The sequence below is a fragment of the Vanellus vanellus genome, assembly GCF_965231255.1.
Source record: "Vanellus vanellus genome assembly, contig: HAP1_SCAFFOLD_45, whole genome shotgun sequence".
Taxonomy (NCBI): Eukaryota; Metazoa; Chordata; class Aves; order Charadriiformes; family Charadriidae; genus Vanellus; species Vanellus vanellus.
In genome coordinates this window covers 754,092-772,521 of record NW_028128545.1, presented here as the reverse complement: position 1 = coordinate 772,521, position 18,430 = coordinate 754,092, and the positions used below count along the sequence as shown (strand labels likewise).

Here is an 18,430-nt window from a genome sequence, read left to right as displayed (position 1 = left end):
GGCGTTGTCCTCTCCCAGGCACTTCCCAGCCCTCCCCAGCTCTGCCCACCTCCCCTGCCCTCTCCCCAGGACAGCCCAGCCCAGCAGCCCAGTCTGGGCTGGCCCCACAGCACTGCCCGCCACAGGCTGATGCAGAGCTCTGGGCACTCACCGCACAGCCCCAGCTCCTCCCAAGGGCACAGCAGCTCCTGGGGGACAGACAAGGAGGTCAGCCTGCCCATCAGCCCCAGGGCTCGTGCTGGCGCCAAGGGAAGGAGGAAAAAGAGGCTAGTCACTCTCTGCCTCTCCAGAATTCATATTGTGCGTGATCCCCAGCCCTGACTGAATTTGCCCCCTTCTCTCCCCAGGCAGCCCCACGCCCCAGGACAGCACAGCAGTCCTGGCCCTGGGGTTCCCTCAGGCAGCTCCTGCGTCTCCCCAGTCTCCCCTCCCTGTGCCTGCTGAGTCACTCATGACTCCCTTGGCACTGCAGAGTCCTTGTGCGTGGACACAGTGATTCAGGGCTTTATTTTGCTGGACTTCACAGTTGAGGCTGTTTCACCTTCTGAGTCTTTATCCGTTCCAGCCCAAGGGCACGTGTTGAGTCCCTAATCCCGCCTCTCCTCCCACTTCCAATGCATTTCCAGAATGTCTGGCATATGCCGTCAGTCCTGTCATACGTGAAGAAGACTGAGAAGATAATGGGAGCTCATGGACCATCTCCCATGCCATTGGACACAAAGAAGAGCGCTTTTAAATCCAGAACATTTGGTGCAGTGGAACCCAATAGTACCATGAGCTTAGCTCCAAAAACATTGAGAACACAAGGAGAAGAGACTTCTTAAAAGACCAATTCCTTCAACATGTTTTTGGCAGGAACTTTGGAGGAATAGCCCATCCTTCAGGCACTGCACTTGGGAGATGCCCTTTTATTGAAGAGCAATTACCTGACAGGCCACACCTGACACAGTGTTGTGCACGGATCAGACACAGTAGGACCAAGCCTCAAGAGAAGCAGAGTAAAGCAAGTGGGGGCAGGTTATCGATGGTGAAACACTGTCCATGGAGCCTGTTTCCGTAGGGCATCCTTGAGCTCCTGGTTCCTCATGCTGTAGATGAGGGGGTTCACTGCTGGAGGCACCACCGAGTACAGAAATGACACCAACAGGTCCAGGGATGCGGAGGAAATGGAGGGGGGCTTCAGGTAGGCAAATATGCCAGTGCTGACAAACAGGGAGACCATGGACAGGTGAGGGAGGCACGTGGAAATGGCTTTGTGCCGTCCCTGCTCAGAGGGGATTCTCAGCACCGCCCTGAAGATCTGCACATAGGACAGCACGATGAAAACAAAACACGCAAAGGCTAAACAGGCACTAACCACAAGAAGCCCAACTTCCCTGAGGTAGGAGTCTGAGCAGGAGAGCTTGAGGATTTGAGGGACTTCACAGAAGAACTGGTCCAGGGCATTGCCCTGGCAGAGGGGCAGTGAAAATGTATTGGCCGTGTGCAGCACAGCGTAGGGAAAAACACTGCCCCAGACAGCTGCTGCCATGCGGACACAAGCTCTGCTGCCCAGGAGGGTCCCGTAGTGCAGGGGTTGGCAGATGGCAATGTAGCGGTCATAGGCCATGACAGTGAGAAGAAAAAACTCTGCTGACATGAAAAAGAAAAAGAAAAAGACCTGTGCAGCACATCCTGCATAGGAGATGACCCTGGTATTCCAGAGGGAATTGGCCATGGCTTTGGGCACCGTGGTAGAGATGCAGCCCAGGTCGAGGAGGGAGAGGTTGAGGAGGAAGAAGTACATGGGGGTGTGGAGGCGGTGGTCGCAGGCGATGGCGGTGATGATGAGGCCGTTTCCCAGGAGGGCAGCCAGGTAGATGCCCAGGAAGAGCCAGAAGGTCAAAAGCTGCAGCTCCCGTGTGTCTGTGAATGTCAGGAGTAGGAAGTGGGTGATGGAGCTGCTGTTGGACATTTGCTGCCTCTGGGCAGGAGGTCCTGTCCAAGGAGGGAAACAGAGTAAGTTAGTGGAGACTTCTGTAAACAAAATAAAAGCCATTTCCCATAGGCTCTGTCCCTGCTGCATACACTCCCTTTTCATCTTCCAGGAGACCTTCCTCACGTCCATGGCTGGAGCTCTGGTTGGCATTGGCTGCCTGTGCCGTGAGGAGAAGGGGCTCTGCCCAGTGGCTGCCGAGGAGTCAGCCCTGCTCTGCAGCAGGGAGTTCATGGGGAGGGTGGTGGCCAGAGCCAGTCCTGGTGTTGTGCTTTGGCTGAGGAATCCACTCCTAACACAGATGGGCTTTTCAACATATGAACTCCCACTGCTAAGGAACAGGCATGGCAGAAGGTAGTTGGAGAGGTTTGGGGTTTTTACAGCTCCCCCCATCTCACCTGGGCAGTGTTCTTGGATGTCAGAAACCCTCCGCGTTTCTGCTGCACTCCAGGAGAACAGAGTGAGTGCTGTGAGACATGAGGATTGCCTCTGGCAGAGAGCAGGGTGAGGGGAGATGGTTTGTCCCTCCATCTTGCACCTTCATGAGATGGAGGGTGATTGCTCTCTTCTGTTATGCAATCAGGCAGTGCTGAGAGTAGACTAATCCATCTCAGACCACTAAATGTCTCACCCGTTCTCAAGGTCTCAGCACCCCACGTCTAGCCAAGGACACCCACGGCTCATTTCACCCACCCAACAGCATTTCCTCAGTCATAGAGTTTCTCTGTTTCTCTGTGGGGCTTTCCGATAACACAGTGGTGATATGGGACACGTTGGCATCCTGGAGGGCAGCTCACAGCTTCCATGGACACCCAAAGGACATACCCAATTGTCCTAATGTTGGCATCTCAGTGGGAGAAAACGGACCCATTCCCCACGCCCACAGCCTGCATTGCCCACAGCCCCACAGGTCAGAGGAAAGCTGGGATACTTGTTCCCATGGACACACCGGCAGGAGTGGATGAACAATATAAGTGTGGGGTTCTGCAGCTGAAATTCCCATCTCCAGGGAGGCTGATAGCAATAAAAGGATAACTTTAAAAGAGACACGAGGTAAAACCAGGAGAAATCCCATGAGGGTCTGGCTGGGAGAGGCATGGGGAGAGGCAGACGGACACTCAGGACAGCGGTACCCTCACCTCGCTGGGCACACCACCACCCAGACACTGATAATGCAGGACAGGTGCCCTCAGCCCCACCGCTGGGCAGCAGCAATGGGGCACGTGGCAGGAGGGATGCCCTTTGCCTCTTCTGCTGCTCTGCCGGGCACAGAGCTGACTCCCACCCCAGACCCCATGGCCGTGAGGGCTGAGGGCTGTGCTGGGTGGTTCAGGGAAGGCATCTGCACTGCAGGGGTGGCTGGAGGTGCCCATATCTCCCCTGCAGCAGGGTTCCCATGAGCAGCTCCCTCCTTCCCTGCCCATCTCCGCTGCCTGGAACTCTTCCTGCCAGCAGCTCTTTCCCTGTCCCCACGTCTCTTCCCTGCCAGTGCTCACAGACCCCATCCCAGCCCCTGTGTGCCCAGCTCTGCCCCGCAGCCTCTGCGTGTGTGCAGGGGCTAAGGAGCAGGTCCCCCAAACCCTGGTGAGACTGGAAAGGGGATACTGGTGTTGTCTGTAGCCCCCAGAGCTGTCAACCAAAGGCACAGACTCAGGAAAGCTCCTTATCTCTACAGGGATCCCATCAAGGTGGGAAACATGAAAAGACAGACCCTTTCTCTTTCAGGGAACTCCATCTTGAAGAGTGCCCTCAGGAATGCCCAAAGGTGCTGGGGAGCTGTGGGCAGCCCTGACCAACACAGCACCCTTGTGACAGTAAAAGGACCCTGTCCTACCAAGGGTCACTCCTTCCACACAGAGCTTCTCCTCACAGCGCCGTGGGAGCTCCCTGGGCAGGTGGAGAGCTGACCCTGGCAGGCGGCAGAGTCCCTGCCCCGGCACACAGCTCCCGAGGTGGAAGGACCCTGCTGGCAAGGACAGCAATGCCCACCCCTGCCTGCACACCCACCTTCACAGCCCTTCGGCCATTCCTGGGAGAAGGCAGCTGTCATGCCCTGTGCCTCTGATGGTGCGGCAGGGAAGTCCCGATCTGGTGAACGTCATCTTCTTCCACAGCAGAGAAGTTGTGGGTTTCCTCCTGAAAGATGCCACAGGCTGTGGGAGGTGCCACCTTTTGGAGATCTCTCCAGCTACTGCGGGGTCTTTGATTTGTGAAGAGTTCTCCCCCCATTCACCCTCAGCACCCTCCCTCTCCAGACTGTCTTTAACCTCTCTTGGCCTCCCTGCTTCCCTCGCTGCCTGCAGGCAGTGCCCCCAGCCCTGCTCCTGGGCAGAGCTGTCTCTCTGCAGCGCTGCCCGCTTGCCAGGAGCTCCCTCCGGCCCAGCAGCCCGGCCCAGCTCAGCAGCAGAGGACCAGCCCAGGGCAGCAGCTTTTCTGTCTCCTCTGGGCTCCCTGGAGGTGTCCCTGGGGCTCCGGGGGAACCTGCTGGGAAACAGGATGAAGTCATCACTTGTTTTCCTCCCTCAGCTGGGGAGAGACACTTCTGTCCAGCAGTTTCAATTCTCAATCAGAGACAAGTTGAGGTCCAAGAATAACTTTTTTCTTTGTTTATTAGACAGGATACTCAGACAATGCCAGGGAGCAATCTCCTTTTCCTGTTAGGAGGAAAGAGATTCTGATGAGTCAATGGAGGCTTCTCAGCCTGGGTTTGTAGTCCCTGGGGCTACAACAGGAGTTAGCTCCATCCTATGCTCACCACAAACCCCCAGCAGGTGGCATTCCTCTGGCCTCACTTCACAAGGGCACAAAAGCGGCTCCTGCATGTGAGTTCCTGGTCTCAGCTCCCTTGTGAAATAATGGAGAGGGAGGGCAGGAGGAAGATGTTTGGACACAGACACCTGGGGACATCTTTGGTGGCAGGGGTGACCAAGAGGCATGCTGGGAACTTCAAGCTCTAGTGGAGCAATTCAGAGAGACAGAGCAGCATCTGGGGGCATCTTGGTGGAGGCTGGTGGGAAATCCCTTTGGCCAAGTTCAATGACACAAGGTGTCCACATGGAGGACAAGTGCCCCTGAAGCTCTTCCTTCTGCCCAGGACAGCCCCTAGAGGGATTCAGCTGACCAAATGGAGTCACGTGGCACAGGCAGAGCTCAGTCTCTCTCTTTCTCTTCTCCATCAGCTGTCTTTTCCGCATGTCCCTGGAGTACGATGGCAGTTGTCTCACGTGCATCCCTTCATTGCCTGACCTAATTCAGGGCAGGGGAAACTCAATATAGTTTACAGATTCCGTCCTGTAGTGCTTGGGGAGGTGCCAGGGATCTCCAGCACAACTGCATGTGCCTGACAGGGACAGCAGAGGTCCTGTACAGGAACACCGTCACCACCCAGCTCGGCTGTGTGACAGGCATCACCCAGGGCATCTCAGACAGAGTGGGTGCCTTTGGGCCAGTGACTGAATCCCACCCCTGCAGTGGCACGAGTTCTGTCCCTTCTCTCTCCAGTAGAGTGCATGAACAGCAAGCACATCACACCAGGGTCTCCTACTGTGTTCCTTCGCTCTCTAACTCTGCTGCTTCTTCTCACCTCCAGTGTTTAACCCTTGATGACACGATCATGGATCAGGCCAATGATTTTCACAGTGGTCCTGAACCACATGATGTCCACACTAAGGACACTCTCAACATCTTCTCTTCCTTCCTGAGATCAGCTTCACCTCCACCACAGGCCCTCAGGGCAGCAGAGACACAACAGACAGCAAACCCCTCTCCTGCTCAGACCGCACAGCCCAGCTCTGCTTCTCTTTGGCATTGGACTGAGAAGGGTTTGCTCCCTTTGTGAGAACCTCAGTTCTTCTTCGCACTGCCATGTGCCATCCACTCCAGCGTGTCTCTGCTCTGAATTAAAGCTGCAATGTTTTTGGGAAGTGACAGCCGATGACAAATTCTCAGAACACCACAGCTTTGTGTGGTGTTTTTCTCTGTGCAATACTCAGTGAGGACAGAGAGTCATCAGTAGAGCTTGGGACGTCATCGGGTCAGGGTGATGTGGGGACGCAGGGGTGGTGGTTAAAATCTTCCGAGAAATAGTCACTGGCATAGGACAGTGTAGGAGAGCCTGTGGTGGGTATTGCGCCTTTGTGGGGGCTGTGACTACCCAACAGAACTGCAATCCTCGTGCAACCGACTATGGCTGCTGTCTCTTCCCCTCAGGACCCCGAGAGGACACCCGCTCCCTACAGCACCAGCATTTTCCTGCCACTTCACTCACCCACTTACTCCATAGAGCCAAGGAGGAGCCCTCGCATTGTCCTGCACTGGGCATCACACACCCCCACATCTCACTGTGCCCAGGAGGAGCACTGAGTGTCCCATGAGGGCAAGGATCCCCATTGCTAGGGGAAGCGGGTCAGGGCTTGAACGTCCAGCTTGTTGAAACACATCCAGGGCTTTCACAGTCACATACACATTGGATTTTCAACCTGTAACCAGTGCCTCTGACTTCCTGCTTCACCAGCCCCCACGGATGGTCCCTTTCCTGGTCATTCCCTCCATAGTCTCTCCAATGATGGCCCTCAGTGGGGCTCGCTAACACCTTCAGGAACTTGCAGCTTTGCTGCTGCCTTTTACTTCTCCAGAGGCATGGTCAGTCTGTCAGGATCTGCAGTTCAGGAACGTGGCACCAAAGGGCTCATTCACATGCACAGCTCACAAGCCAGGGCTCTGACCATGATTTCCTCCACTCCTCAGTTCTTATCTGCTTAATGAGAGAAATGTCAACAGTGACAACATTTCAATACTAAAAAACTGTAAGGAAGGACTTCCTTTTTTCCCCACTTGTCTTCATTTGTCTTCTTACACATTAAGTGATATCGGCAATCTCCAAACGCTACTGAAAGCGAACATCTCCAAATGGAGGCTGAATGTGTAGGGCAGTCAAGACCCTTTATGTCAGACACTCTGTGGGCAGTCTTTGTCCCAACCCACCCAACCCCCATTTTTCTCTTCAGCCACTCGGGACTACAACAGCCTTGTTCACAGCTGAGCTTTCTCCACTGCAGTCCATTGGCACCAGTTTCTACCTGTTTTACCTAGAGAACAAGCTGCACGCAGACACAGAGGGATGTTTCTTAAATGTCACAAAAACAAAAACCCAAAGGAGGAGATGGTTCAATAAAAAATAAAATACACTCTTCTGCTTTAAATGAAGTCCACATTACTTCCTCTCAAGACCACTGTTCACAGCAGATGGCCTTAGACCAACAGAAAACACATTTGTCTGCCAAGCCCAGATCCAAAGACCCCAAAGCCCTCCCTGTAATGGCCTCTGTTTCTCCATATTCAATCTTTGCTCACAGTGAGGCACACGTTGATGTCATAAGCTCCCTCGATCCGAGAGGGAAGCAAAGAGAAAAAGTGAACAAAATGCTCTCTTTTGAATAGCCAAATCTGCACTAATCCCAGTGTATCTGGGTTACAGGAGCACCGTTAGGAGACTCTGCAGCATCTAGACACACTCGTTTCTCATTCCCCTCCAGCGCTGGACAGCTTGGGTGCAATTGTCAAGAATTCCCTTTAATCAAAGGGAAAGAAATGAGTTGTCTCAAGTGAGATACTTTCGTTACCCTGCCTCTCCTCTAACTCCTATTGCTGAAAGACTCCCAGCAGACCTGAGTCACGTTACCCAGTGCCATGTGGGGCCATCACCTACCCACGGGTATCTCTGAGGCAGTGGACGCCTCTGTGTGGGCAACTGCATCAGTCCCTGAAGGAAGATGTTATGCAGAAGCTGAAACAACGTGGTGTTAGAAGTGTGTAAGAAGTCTTCATATTCTCAACTTTGATGCTGGTCTGTAAATTGTCATTATTGGTTCAGAGGCCGTGGACACGCACCAGCAAGCTGATGGCCCTTTCTCTCCCTCTCTGGAAGTACAGAATTATGCATCTGGTCCCTTCTGACTGGTAACATTTGACTTTGCTCAAGTAGCCCCTGCTTTGATTCCTATCCACCGTTTTCCTCTAGAGTCCTGCCGCCTTGAAGCACAGAGGCCTGGGAGACCTTGCTGGTGATAACGCAGTCAGAGAGCACAGAACATAGATCTATCTATGCCCACTTTTTAGCAGTGATACCGTCTTATCTGTGCTTCTTTTTCCACTGCCCCTGAAGTAGTACCAGGTCGTTATGGTGCCCTTGAATTGACTCTGAAGTTTCAGCTGAGTTTTGATATAGACCATATCTGTGCTTGGAAGATGCTGTCCTTGAAGACCAGCTGTACTGAGCTCGGTTGCTTTTCAATGCTGCCAACCATGAGATCCCCACTCAAACTCCCAGGACCAGGCTGAAGTCTGCTCCTCTAATGTCTGCCATTTGCCTTTCCTTCCTCACTCTTTTTGGGAGCTGCGTTGCAACTGTTTCAGTGTCACGAGAGCCAAGGCTTACAAAGACCTTCAAGTCCCTGACCATCTCTTCCACGCTGGCAAGGATCACATCCAGGCTTGTATTGCCCTTGTCGGCCTGTTTGGCAGCTGTGCTGAGAAGCTCTCCCAAGACACTCCAGAACCCTCCTGGACTGTTTCACACTGCTGTGTTCCCCTTCCAGGAAATGCCAGGGCCTTTAACGTCCCCAGTGAGGCCCAGGATCCTACATCCAGAGACTTCGACTGGGTTCCTTAAACAAGACTGTGCCAGCTTCCCCACCTTGGCTGCGGGTTCCTCGTCTCCCACCACCATGTCACCTTGACTGGCCCTTCCTCTGACCCTCATTCACAAGGGCTCACCCAACTTGTAGCCTTCATCATAAAGGAACTCCATACATCAAAGAAACTTCATCGCTTTGGGGGTACACCACGCCAGATCCTTCCAGCCTGAAAAGCCAGTTCCCATCCCATTCGCCCAGGGGTCTGCCTTGTCTCACCATGCCTTGGCTGTCAAAAAGCAGATGCTCCAGCTCATCCTGGCTATGCCCTTGCCTGAGGGCAAGAGCGCATATTTGGGCTGTAGCACTGCAGCATTTCTGCCCCGTCTGGGCTCCCTGGGGGTGTCCTTGGGGCTCCAGGGCAATCTGCTGGGAAACAGCCTGAAGTCATCCCTGATGTTCCCTCCCTCAGCTGGGGAGTGACACTTCTGTCCAGGAGTTTCGATTCTCAATCAGAGACAGATTGAGGTCCAAGAATACGTTTTTTCTTTTCTTATTAGACATGACACCCAGGCAATGCCAGTGAGCAATGTCTTTTTCCTGTTTGGAGGGAAGGGATTCAGCTGAGTCAATGGAGGCTCAAAGAAGTCTGCTGTGTCTTGTCACTGTTTTCTTCTTTTACAACAGTGGTCCATGCTCAGAGTCCAACAAATGTTCAGTGGCAACTCCATCACCCACTTCCTCCTCCTGACATTCACAGACACACGGGAGCTGCAGCTCTTGACCTTCTGGCTCTTCCTGGGCATCTACCTGGCTGCCCTCCTGGGAAACGGCCTCATCATCACCAGGGAAAATAATCTGAAAAATCAAGAAAGCAACAAAAACACCCCAACCTCAACACTGTGTAAGCACTGCTACACAACAACCAAACCCGCAGTGTGTTTGTGTGTGTTTGGCTCAGAAACCCAAAATACAGCACCACACAGACTGCTGTGAGGAAAATGAACTCGCACTCCAGACAGGCCAAGATAGGTCAATGGGAGAGCTTCCTGGGGTGACCTTCCAGTCTGAGGGTGAGGGTTACTGCCTCTGAGAGTGTGACACTCATTGCGTGTTAACAGAAACAACACTGTAGTCTTGTTCAAGACTTACTATTAGGTGTCATAGAAATGCCAAAGGAGGAATGAAGGTTGTTTGGGAATGGACAAGTGTGGGAAAACCTCAAGAAAAGGGGCTAAAAGTAGCCCATTATGTTTAAAGAGGTTGCTGGTAAAGCCCCTTGTGTGGCCATGGCCTGCAAGTGATCAGCACAGCCTCTCCGGTTTTCTTCTCCAATTCCACCAAAGTGCTGCGGGGGTGAGGGGGCTCTCTGCTCTTGGTAGGTATGGAGCTGTGAGCGTCAGCCACTGGAGTGGGGATGACAAGTCACAGGGGCTTGTGCACCTGAGGGGGCCGAAATGGAGAGCCCAGCATGCATCCTTCTCGTGTTGCTGGGTGGGTCAGTGTGTGTAACTGCTGGTAAACATGAGGCTGGAGAAGCCAGCCAGTAGGATAGAGACCTGGGAGCCAGGTATGAGAGAGACCATGAGTGGATACCGGAGAGACCATAGGCTCTGGGAGCTGACTAGTGGAGGGAGCAGGTGGTCCAAAGCATCTGCAAGAGAAACTGTGGGGTCTTGGGACTCTGGTACTGGTAAGGTTATAGGCCTGGACCAGGAGGGTAAGGGACTGTATGAGAGAGCTGCAGGAGTACATGGAGCTCTGCTTGGAGATGGACAATGTGTCAGCTGAGCGTTGATGGCTGAGGATTATCATGCAGACCAACATGGGCAATGGTGGGTGTCTGCTACAGACCTGCTGATCTGCAGGGGAGGAGAAAGAATTAGATGAGGACTTCTGCGGGTCCTGGTCCTCATGGGGCGCTTAAGCTACCTGATAGCTGTTGGAGGGACAACACAGAAAGGCACAAGTCATTCCAGAGCTTTTCGGAGTACAGTGATGATAACTGTCCGACACAAATGAGTGAGAAACCAGTGAGATGAGACACTCTCTGGGACTTCATACTTGTAAAGAAGGAAAAGCTGGTCAGCGATATAAAAGAATTTTGGATCCCTTGAAAAAGGAACATGGCAAAGAGCAGGGTTAACGTCCTGGACTTAGGAGAGAAGACCTTGGCTTGTTGAGAGAGCTGTGTGGAAGAATCCTATGGTATGTGGCCCTGGAGAGAAGAGGTATATGTTCAAGGACCTCATCTTCAAGCTCAAGAATAGTCCATCCCAAAATCATTTGTATATGTGTGGTTTTGTCTGTTTGAAGGGTAACTGTGGAGAGGAGAGGATCCATGCTCAGCTTCTGGATAGACTGCAAGTCTAAGACCTGGATGGTCTCATAGTGCTTGGAAGCTGGGAAAACTGCCATAGCCAAGAGGGCAAAGACCTGGGTTCTGTTTGTGCCTTCCAGCCTTGCCAGTAGCTTGGCAATTTGCAGCGCAGGTTGTCCCCCTCCTGCCCCTGTTATCCTCCAGGCTGTAGACCCATGGTGCTTCCGTGCCTTGCTCTCCCCTGGGAACTTCTGTACCTTCACTGATGTCTTTCTGCCCTCATCAGCTGTTTGTAAGAACACAAAGGCACGGGCTGATCACCAATTCTCTCTGGGTGACCTCTTGAATCACAGCTCTACCTTTCATGTGACCTTGCTTCTTCCTCCTGTCCAGTCTCCACTTTCCCAGGTGCACCTTGTAGCAGTTTTGCTCTCTCCCACATCCAAGGAAAGCTCAAAACTCTCAGAAAGCACCCTGCAGGCAGGTGACCTCACTCATCAGCCTTCTTGGGGTCTTTCACCTGAACAGACATAAGTAACCTCACGGTGATCATCTAAACCATGTGACTGCTGCTGGCCTTTCAGCTGCTTGGAAAGACACAAACAAGCCATCTGCCCGCTGCTGACCCGTCAGATTGTCAGGCAGAAGGGACATGCCAACCCATACCCATGTCCTCTTCCTGGGTGGGGCTTCCTCATTCAGGGCAGTAATAAGGACATTCAACAGTGTTGGCCCAAATGCTGATCACTGAGGGATTCTGGTTATGACTGGCTTCTGGGAGGATTTTGTACCACTGTGGACATTTGGGCCTGACCATCTAGCCAACTTCCCACCCACCACACCATCCACTGCTTCAGCCCAGAGAGCATCAATATGGCTATAAGGAGATGATGTCAAGGCCATGCACAATGCTGGGTACACAATATGCCCTTGTTTCCCCTAACCATTCTGGTCCAGCAAAGCCTTTCTTGTCCTTCCACTCCCTGGAGGTGGCTGCAAAAGGACGTACCCCATCACCCTCCAAGGGACTGTGGAAGACTGACCAGTTTGTAATTACCCGAATCCTCACCCCTGCCCTTCTTGAAGATGGGTTTGACATCTGCCTTTTCCATAGACCCCCAGAACCTTTCTAGCAGGTCTGGCACTTTTCAGGGCACAATCCAGAATCACAGGACAGGGTGACGTATCAGACAGGAGCACTTGCAGTAAGCCTGTCCAGGGCAGCTGAGATGAACATCCCTGGGACGGTGGGGATTTGTTCCTGCAGTCACACACAGAAATGTCAGAGCTCTGTTGGGTATCCACACCTCAGCTGACCTCGGGCACTCCTCATACACACACGGCTGATCAGAGACACGAGTCCTTCCCTTGCCCATGCAGAGGCAGTGCACTGCAGCGGTCACAGTGTCTCTCTGACCTCCTGCCGCCACCCCCAGAGGCTGGGAGGCACCGCAGCCTTGCGGTGTGTCGCCCTGCTCTGCTCTCTCATGAAGATGGACACGGGGACCTCGGTACAAGGAAGTACATCCCAGTGCTGCATCCACGTGTTTCACCAGGAGATGTTACTCTCCAAGTGAAGTGACCTCATCTGTCCCACTCACCTCTATGGCACCCCCAGGAATAGCTGATGGCATTTGTGCTCACCCGCGTCCATCTCCCCATACGCACACGCTGTGCATGCTTATGTCTCATCTGTACAATGCAAAGGTGGACTTCTGACCTCCTCATTAGGTGTCCCTCTATCTGAAGGGACAAAGAACCTCTCTGAGCTGGGGTGAGATGCCTTTGCTAGAAATGGACTTTTTCCTGGCTGGACCATGATGGTGGCCCTGGGGAAACTTCCCCGGGGTGTCCCATGGGCACAGGCACAGCCCAGACCCTGCTCTGCTGCTCCGTCATGTCTCTTGCAGGAGCCCGGCTGTGCCAGGACACTGCTGTGTGTCCCCAGCCTGCACACTGCCACATGTCAGCTCTTCCCTCGGTTTCCCTCTCCGGGGCACTTGCCAGCCCTGCCAGGCCAGACCCTCCCTGAATCTGGCCATCTCCTGTCCCCTCGCCAGCCCAGTCCAGCAGAGCAGCCCCATTGGGACTGGTCCCACAGCAGCACATGGAGGCCAGTGAGAATGATCACCCAGCCGGCATGCTGTGGAGATCTACTCCCAAGGCAGCTTGCAGCCCCAGCTGACAACCTTCCTGACCAGGGTGGCGTGAGAAAATTGGCACAAGGCAAGACAAACAAGTCAGTGCAGGGTTTCTTATTTTGTTTAAACACACAGAGAGAGCAGCTCCTTATTTTCACATAATCTCCGGCTTACACAAGACAGGCAGATGCTGACATAGAAATAGGATAAAAGATGAATATTTTGTGGATGGCAGTATTGCAACCCAGAAAAGCTAAAAACCAAGGAAAACAAAGGGAAAAAACCTACCAAAGACCGTCTAGGCCTATAATGACTTACATCATGTGTGATATGTAAGAGAAGCTGGGCAGTTCATTGCGTCCTCCGAAAAGAAGCAGTAATCAGTTTCCACAGGGCATCCTTGATCTCCTGGTTCCTCATGCTGTAGATGAGGGGGTTCACTGCTGGAGGCACCACCGAGTACAGAAATGACAAAAACAGGTTCAGGAATTTTGAGGAGATAGTTCGGGGCTTCAGGTGGTCAATCATGCCAGTGCTGACAAAGAGGGAGACCACAGTCAGGTGAGGGAGGCATGTGGAAAAGGCTTTGTGCCGTCCCTGCTCCGAGGGGATCCTCAGCACTGCCCTGAAGATCTGCACATAGGAAAAGAGAATGAAAGCAAAAAACCCAAATGCTATTATGACACTGACGACAAGAAGCCCAACTTCCCTGAGGTAGTCTGAGTGTGTGCAGGAGAGCTTGAGGATATGGGGAACTTCACAGAAGAACTGGTCCAGGGCATTGCCCTGGCAGAGGGGCAGTGAAAAAGTATTGGCCGTGTGCAGCAAAGCATAGGAAAAAACACTGCCCCAGACAGCTGCTGCCATGCGGACACAAGCTCTGCTGCCCAGGAGGGTCCCGTAGTGCAGGGGATGGCAGATGGCAACATAGCGGTCATAGGCCATGATGGTGAGGAGATAAAACTCTGCTGAAATGAAAAAGAAAACGAAAAAGACCTGTGCAGCACATCCTGCATAGGAGATGACCCTGCTGTTCCAGAGGGAATTGGCCATGGCTTTGGGGAGAGTTGTGGAGATGGAGCCCAGGTCAAGAAGAGAGAGGTTGAGGAGGAAGAAGTACATGGGGGTGTGGAGGTGGTGGTCACAGGCGATGGCAGTGATGATGATGCCGTTTCCCAGGAGGGCAGCCAGGTAGATGCCCAGGAAGAGCCAGAAGGTCAAGAGCTGCAGCTCCCATGTGTCTGCGAATGCCAGGAGGAGGAAGTGGGTGATGGAGCTGCTGTTGGACATTTGCAGCCTCTTGGCATGGGGACCTGTCCAAGGAGGAAAAGGCAGTGAAAAAGTGGGAGAGACTTCTCTCAGGAAAACCCCATGCCATTCCTCAGAGAAATCCCTCTCCCTCAGCTGAATGAGGAATGACCCAGATCATTCCCCAACCACACCAACTTAATGGCACTCTCCATGACTGGCTGAGATACTACTTCAAAACCTTTTTTCCATGAGGGCACCTCTGGGCCAAGACTCCCAGGGTCAGAGGTGGAAAAGAAGCCGACTCACACCACCACCCCAGTTCCCTAGATCCTGAGTACTACGGGCGGGTGGGGAAACAGGAGAAATGTGTCTGTGCTCTGAAAAAATGAAGGGAGGAGAGGGAGGCAGTTGGGTGTGCAGTGAAGCCTTCTCCTCACCCAGCTGTGCTCTCCCCCTCACAGACAGCGACGCTGCCCGGCACTTGTTTATCGCCTGTTTGTTGTGCAGGACACGCACACTTCTGCACTGGAGGTGCAGCTGCCAAGGAAGTATCTCATGCCCTGGACCCTGTGGCTGTGGGGTGGGTGGGAGAGGAGAGCAGAGGCTTGCTGCGCAGAAGTTGTCTGAAGGTCAGGGGATGGTGGGAGGTGCTGGGATCCCCCTGTCCGCTCACTTCTGGCAGCAGCTCCCTCTCTCCCCCTGCCCATGTCTGGGCTGCCAGGAGCTGCCCCTGCCTGGAGCTGCTTCTCTGCCCCTGGGTCTCCTCCTGCCCATCCCACCCGCTGTGTGCTCAGCTCTGCCCTGCAGACCCCTCCTGGCAGCACAGCGCTGCCCAAGGGGCATCTTGGGGTGTGTGGGGGCTCAGGAGAGGCTCAGGGAAGAGCTAATGAGAAAGGGGGTCTCCATGCCTGCTCCACAAAGGAGAAATCCATTCCCACCTCGCACTGCCCACCCAGCCAGCCAAGACGAGACACCTCACAGCACAAACTTGTTCCCTTTCAGGGGAAAGGTGCCTCGATGTCCTTCTTCAAAAAGATTTGTGCAAATATCCTGGGGGTGATGGGGATCCGGGAGCAGCCCTGACCCACACAGGTCCCTCTCCACAGCAGAAGGCATCTGCCTTGCTGGCGGTCACTCCTTCCACCCACAGCTTCTCCCCACAGCGCCGTGGCAGCTCCACGGGCAGGCGCAGAGCTGACCGTGGCAGGTGGCAGAGTCCCTGCCCCGGCACACAGCCCCCGGGGTACACGGACCCTGCTGGCAAGGACAGCCCTGCCCACCCCTGCCTGCACACCCCTATGCACACCTCCACAGCCATCCCCGGCAGAAGGCAGCACTCAGGCTCTGTCCCTCTCACCGGGCAGCAGGGAAGCCCTGCTCTGGAGCACATCCTCCTCCTCCATGGCACAGAAACTGAGAGTGCCCTCCCACACAGAGCCCAGCAGCTGTCAGATGGAGCAGCTTGAGGAGATCCCTCCAGGAACCGGAGATGCATTGCCCGGCACCCAGAGACTTACCACACAGAGGGTGGTGAAGATTCCTGCCCCATTGAGCTCTCAGCACCCCCAAATCCCAACTGTCTTTAAGCTCTCTCCTCCTTGTAGGTCTCCTCTTGCTCCCTGCAGGCAGTGCCCCCAGCCCTGCTCCTGGGCAGAGCTGTCTCTCTGCAGCGCTGCCCGCTTGCCAGGAGCTCCCTCCGGCCCAGCAGCCCGGCCCAGATCAGCAGCAGAGCACCAGCCCAGGGCAGCAGCTTTTCTGTCCCCTCTGGGCTCACTGGAGGTGTCCCTGGGGCTCCAGGGGAACCTGCTGGGAAACAGGATGAAGTCATCACTTGTTTTCCTCCCTCAGCTGGGGAGAGACACTTCTGTCCAGCAGTTTCAATTCTCATTCAGAGACAAGTTGAGGTCCAAGAATACCTTTTCTTCTTTTTTTATTAGACAGGATACCCAAATAATGCCAGGGAGAAATCTCCTTTTCCTGTTTGGAGGGAAGAGATTCTGATGAGTCAATGGAAGCTTCTCAGCCTGGGTTTGTAGTCCCTGGGCATACAAGAGGCGTTACCTCCATCCCATGCCCACCACAAACCCCCAGCAGGTGGCATTCCTCTGGCCTCACTTCACAAGGGCACAAAAGCGGCTCCTGCATGTGAGTTCCTGGTCTCAGCTCCCTTGTGAAGTAATGGAGACGGAGGGCAGGAGGAAGATGTTTGGACACAGACACCTGGGGACATCTTTGGTGGCAGGGGTGACCAAGAGGCATGCTGGGAACTGAAAGCTCTAGTGGAGCAATTCAGAGAGACAGGGCAGCAACTGGGGTCATCTTGGTGGAGGCTGGTGGGAAATCCCTTTGGCCAACTTCAATGACACAAGGTGTCCACGTGGAGGACAAGTGCCCCTGTAACTCTTCCTTCTGCCCAGGGCAGCCCATAGAAGGATTCAGCTGACCAAATGGAGTCATGTGGCATAGGCAGAGCTCAGTCTCTCTCTTTCTCTTCTCCATCAGCTGTCTTTTCCACATGTCCCTGGAGTACGATGGCAGTGGTCTCACGTGCATCCCTTCATTGCCTGACCTAATTCATGGCAGGGGAACCTCAATTTAGTTTACAGATTCCGTCCTGTAGTGCTCAGGGAGGTGCCAGGGCTCTCCAGCAACACTGCATGTGCCTGACAGGGACAGCAGAGGTCCTGTACAGGAGCCCCGTCCCCATCGAGCCTGGCTGTGTGACAGGCATCACCCAGAGCATCTTCAGATAGAGTGGGTGCCTTTGGGCCAGTGACTGAATCCCACCCCTGCAGTGGCACAAGCACTGTCCTTTCTCTCTCCAGTATGAACAGCAAGCACATCACACCAGAGTCTCCTACTGTGTTCCTTCGCTCTCTAACTCTGCTGCTTCTTCTCTCCTCCAGTGTTTAACCCTTGATGACACGATCATGGATCAGGCCAATGATTTTCACAGTGGTCCTGAACCACATGAAGCCCACACTTCTTCTCTTCCTTCATGAGATCAGCTTCACCTCCACCACAGGCCCTCAGGGCAGCAGAGACACAACAGACAGCAAACCCCTCTCCTGCTCAGACCGCACAGCCCAGCTCTGCTTCTCTTTGGCATTGGACTGAGAAGGGTTTGCTCCCTTTGTGAGAACCTCATTTCTTCTTCCCACTGCCATGTGCCATCCACTCCAGCGTGTCTCTGCTCTGAAGCAAACCTGCAATGTTTTGGGGAAGTGACAGCCAATGACAAAACCTCAGAACACCACAGCTTTGCGTGGTGTTTTTCTCTGTGCAATACTCAGTGAGGACAGAGAGTCATCAGTAGAGCTTGGGACGCCATCAGGTCAGGGTGATGTGGGGACACAGGGGTGGTGGTTAAAATCTGCTGAAAAATAGTCACTGGCATAGAACAGTGTAGGACAGCCGGTGGTTGGGATGGCCCCTTTGTGGTTGCTGGGAGTACCCAACAGTATAGAAATCCTCGTGCAAACGACTATGGCTGCTGTCTCTTCCCCTCAGGATCCCGAGAGGACACCAGGTCCCTTCAGCTCCAGCGCTTTCCTGCCACTTCACCCACCCACTTACTCCATAGAGCCAAGGATGAGACCTCGCATTGTCCTGCACTGGGCATCACACCCCCCCACATCTCACTGCCCCCAGGAGGAGCCCTGAGTGTCCCATGAGGGCAAGGATCCCCATTGCTAGGGGAAGCGGGTCAGGGCTTGAACGTCCAGCTTGATGAAACACATCCAGGGCTTTCACAGTCGCATATATATTGGATTTTCAACCTGTAACCAGGGCCTCTGACTTCCTGCTTCACCAGCCCCCAGGGATGGTCCCTTTCCTGGTCATTCCCTTCATGGTCTCTCCAGTGATGGCCCTCAGTGAGGCTCGCTAACACCCTCAGAAACTTGCAGCTCTGCTGCTGCCTTTTACTTCTCCAGAGGCTTGGTCAGTCTGTCAGGATCTGCAGTTCAGGAACGTGGCACCAGAGGGCTCATTCGCATGCACAGCTCACAAGCCAGGTCTCTGACCATGATCTCCTTCACCCCTCAGTTCTTATCTGCTTAATGAGAGAGATGTCAACAGTGACAATATTTCAATACTAAAAAACTGTAAG

The 18,430-nt window shown here is 53.8% G+C and overlaps 2 protein-coding genes across 2 annotated transcripts in view; both read right to left on the bottom strand.

Annotated features, from left to right (window-relative positions):
* Positions 1–18,430, bottom strand: part of LOC309684213 (olfactory receptor 14A16-like) — a gene marked incomplete at both ends in the record, with an annotated part of 151,839 nt that overhangs the window by 39,920 nt on the left and 93,489 nt on the right. The gene's annotated exons all lie outside the window — the stretch shown is intronic.
* Positions 1,019–14,358, bottom strand: LOC309684190 (uncharacterized protein; the record flags this gene model as incomplete). The annotated part of the gene is made up of 3 exons (XM_082500135.1): positions 1,019–1,954; positions 8,887–8,941; positions 13,427–14,358. The coding sequence occupies 3 exons, from the start codon at positions 14,356–14,358 to the stop codon at positions 1,019–1,021; spliced, it is 1,923 nt and encodes a 640-aa protein (XP_082356261.1).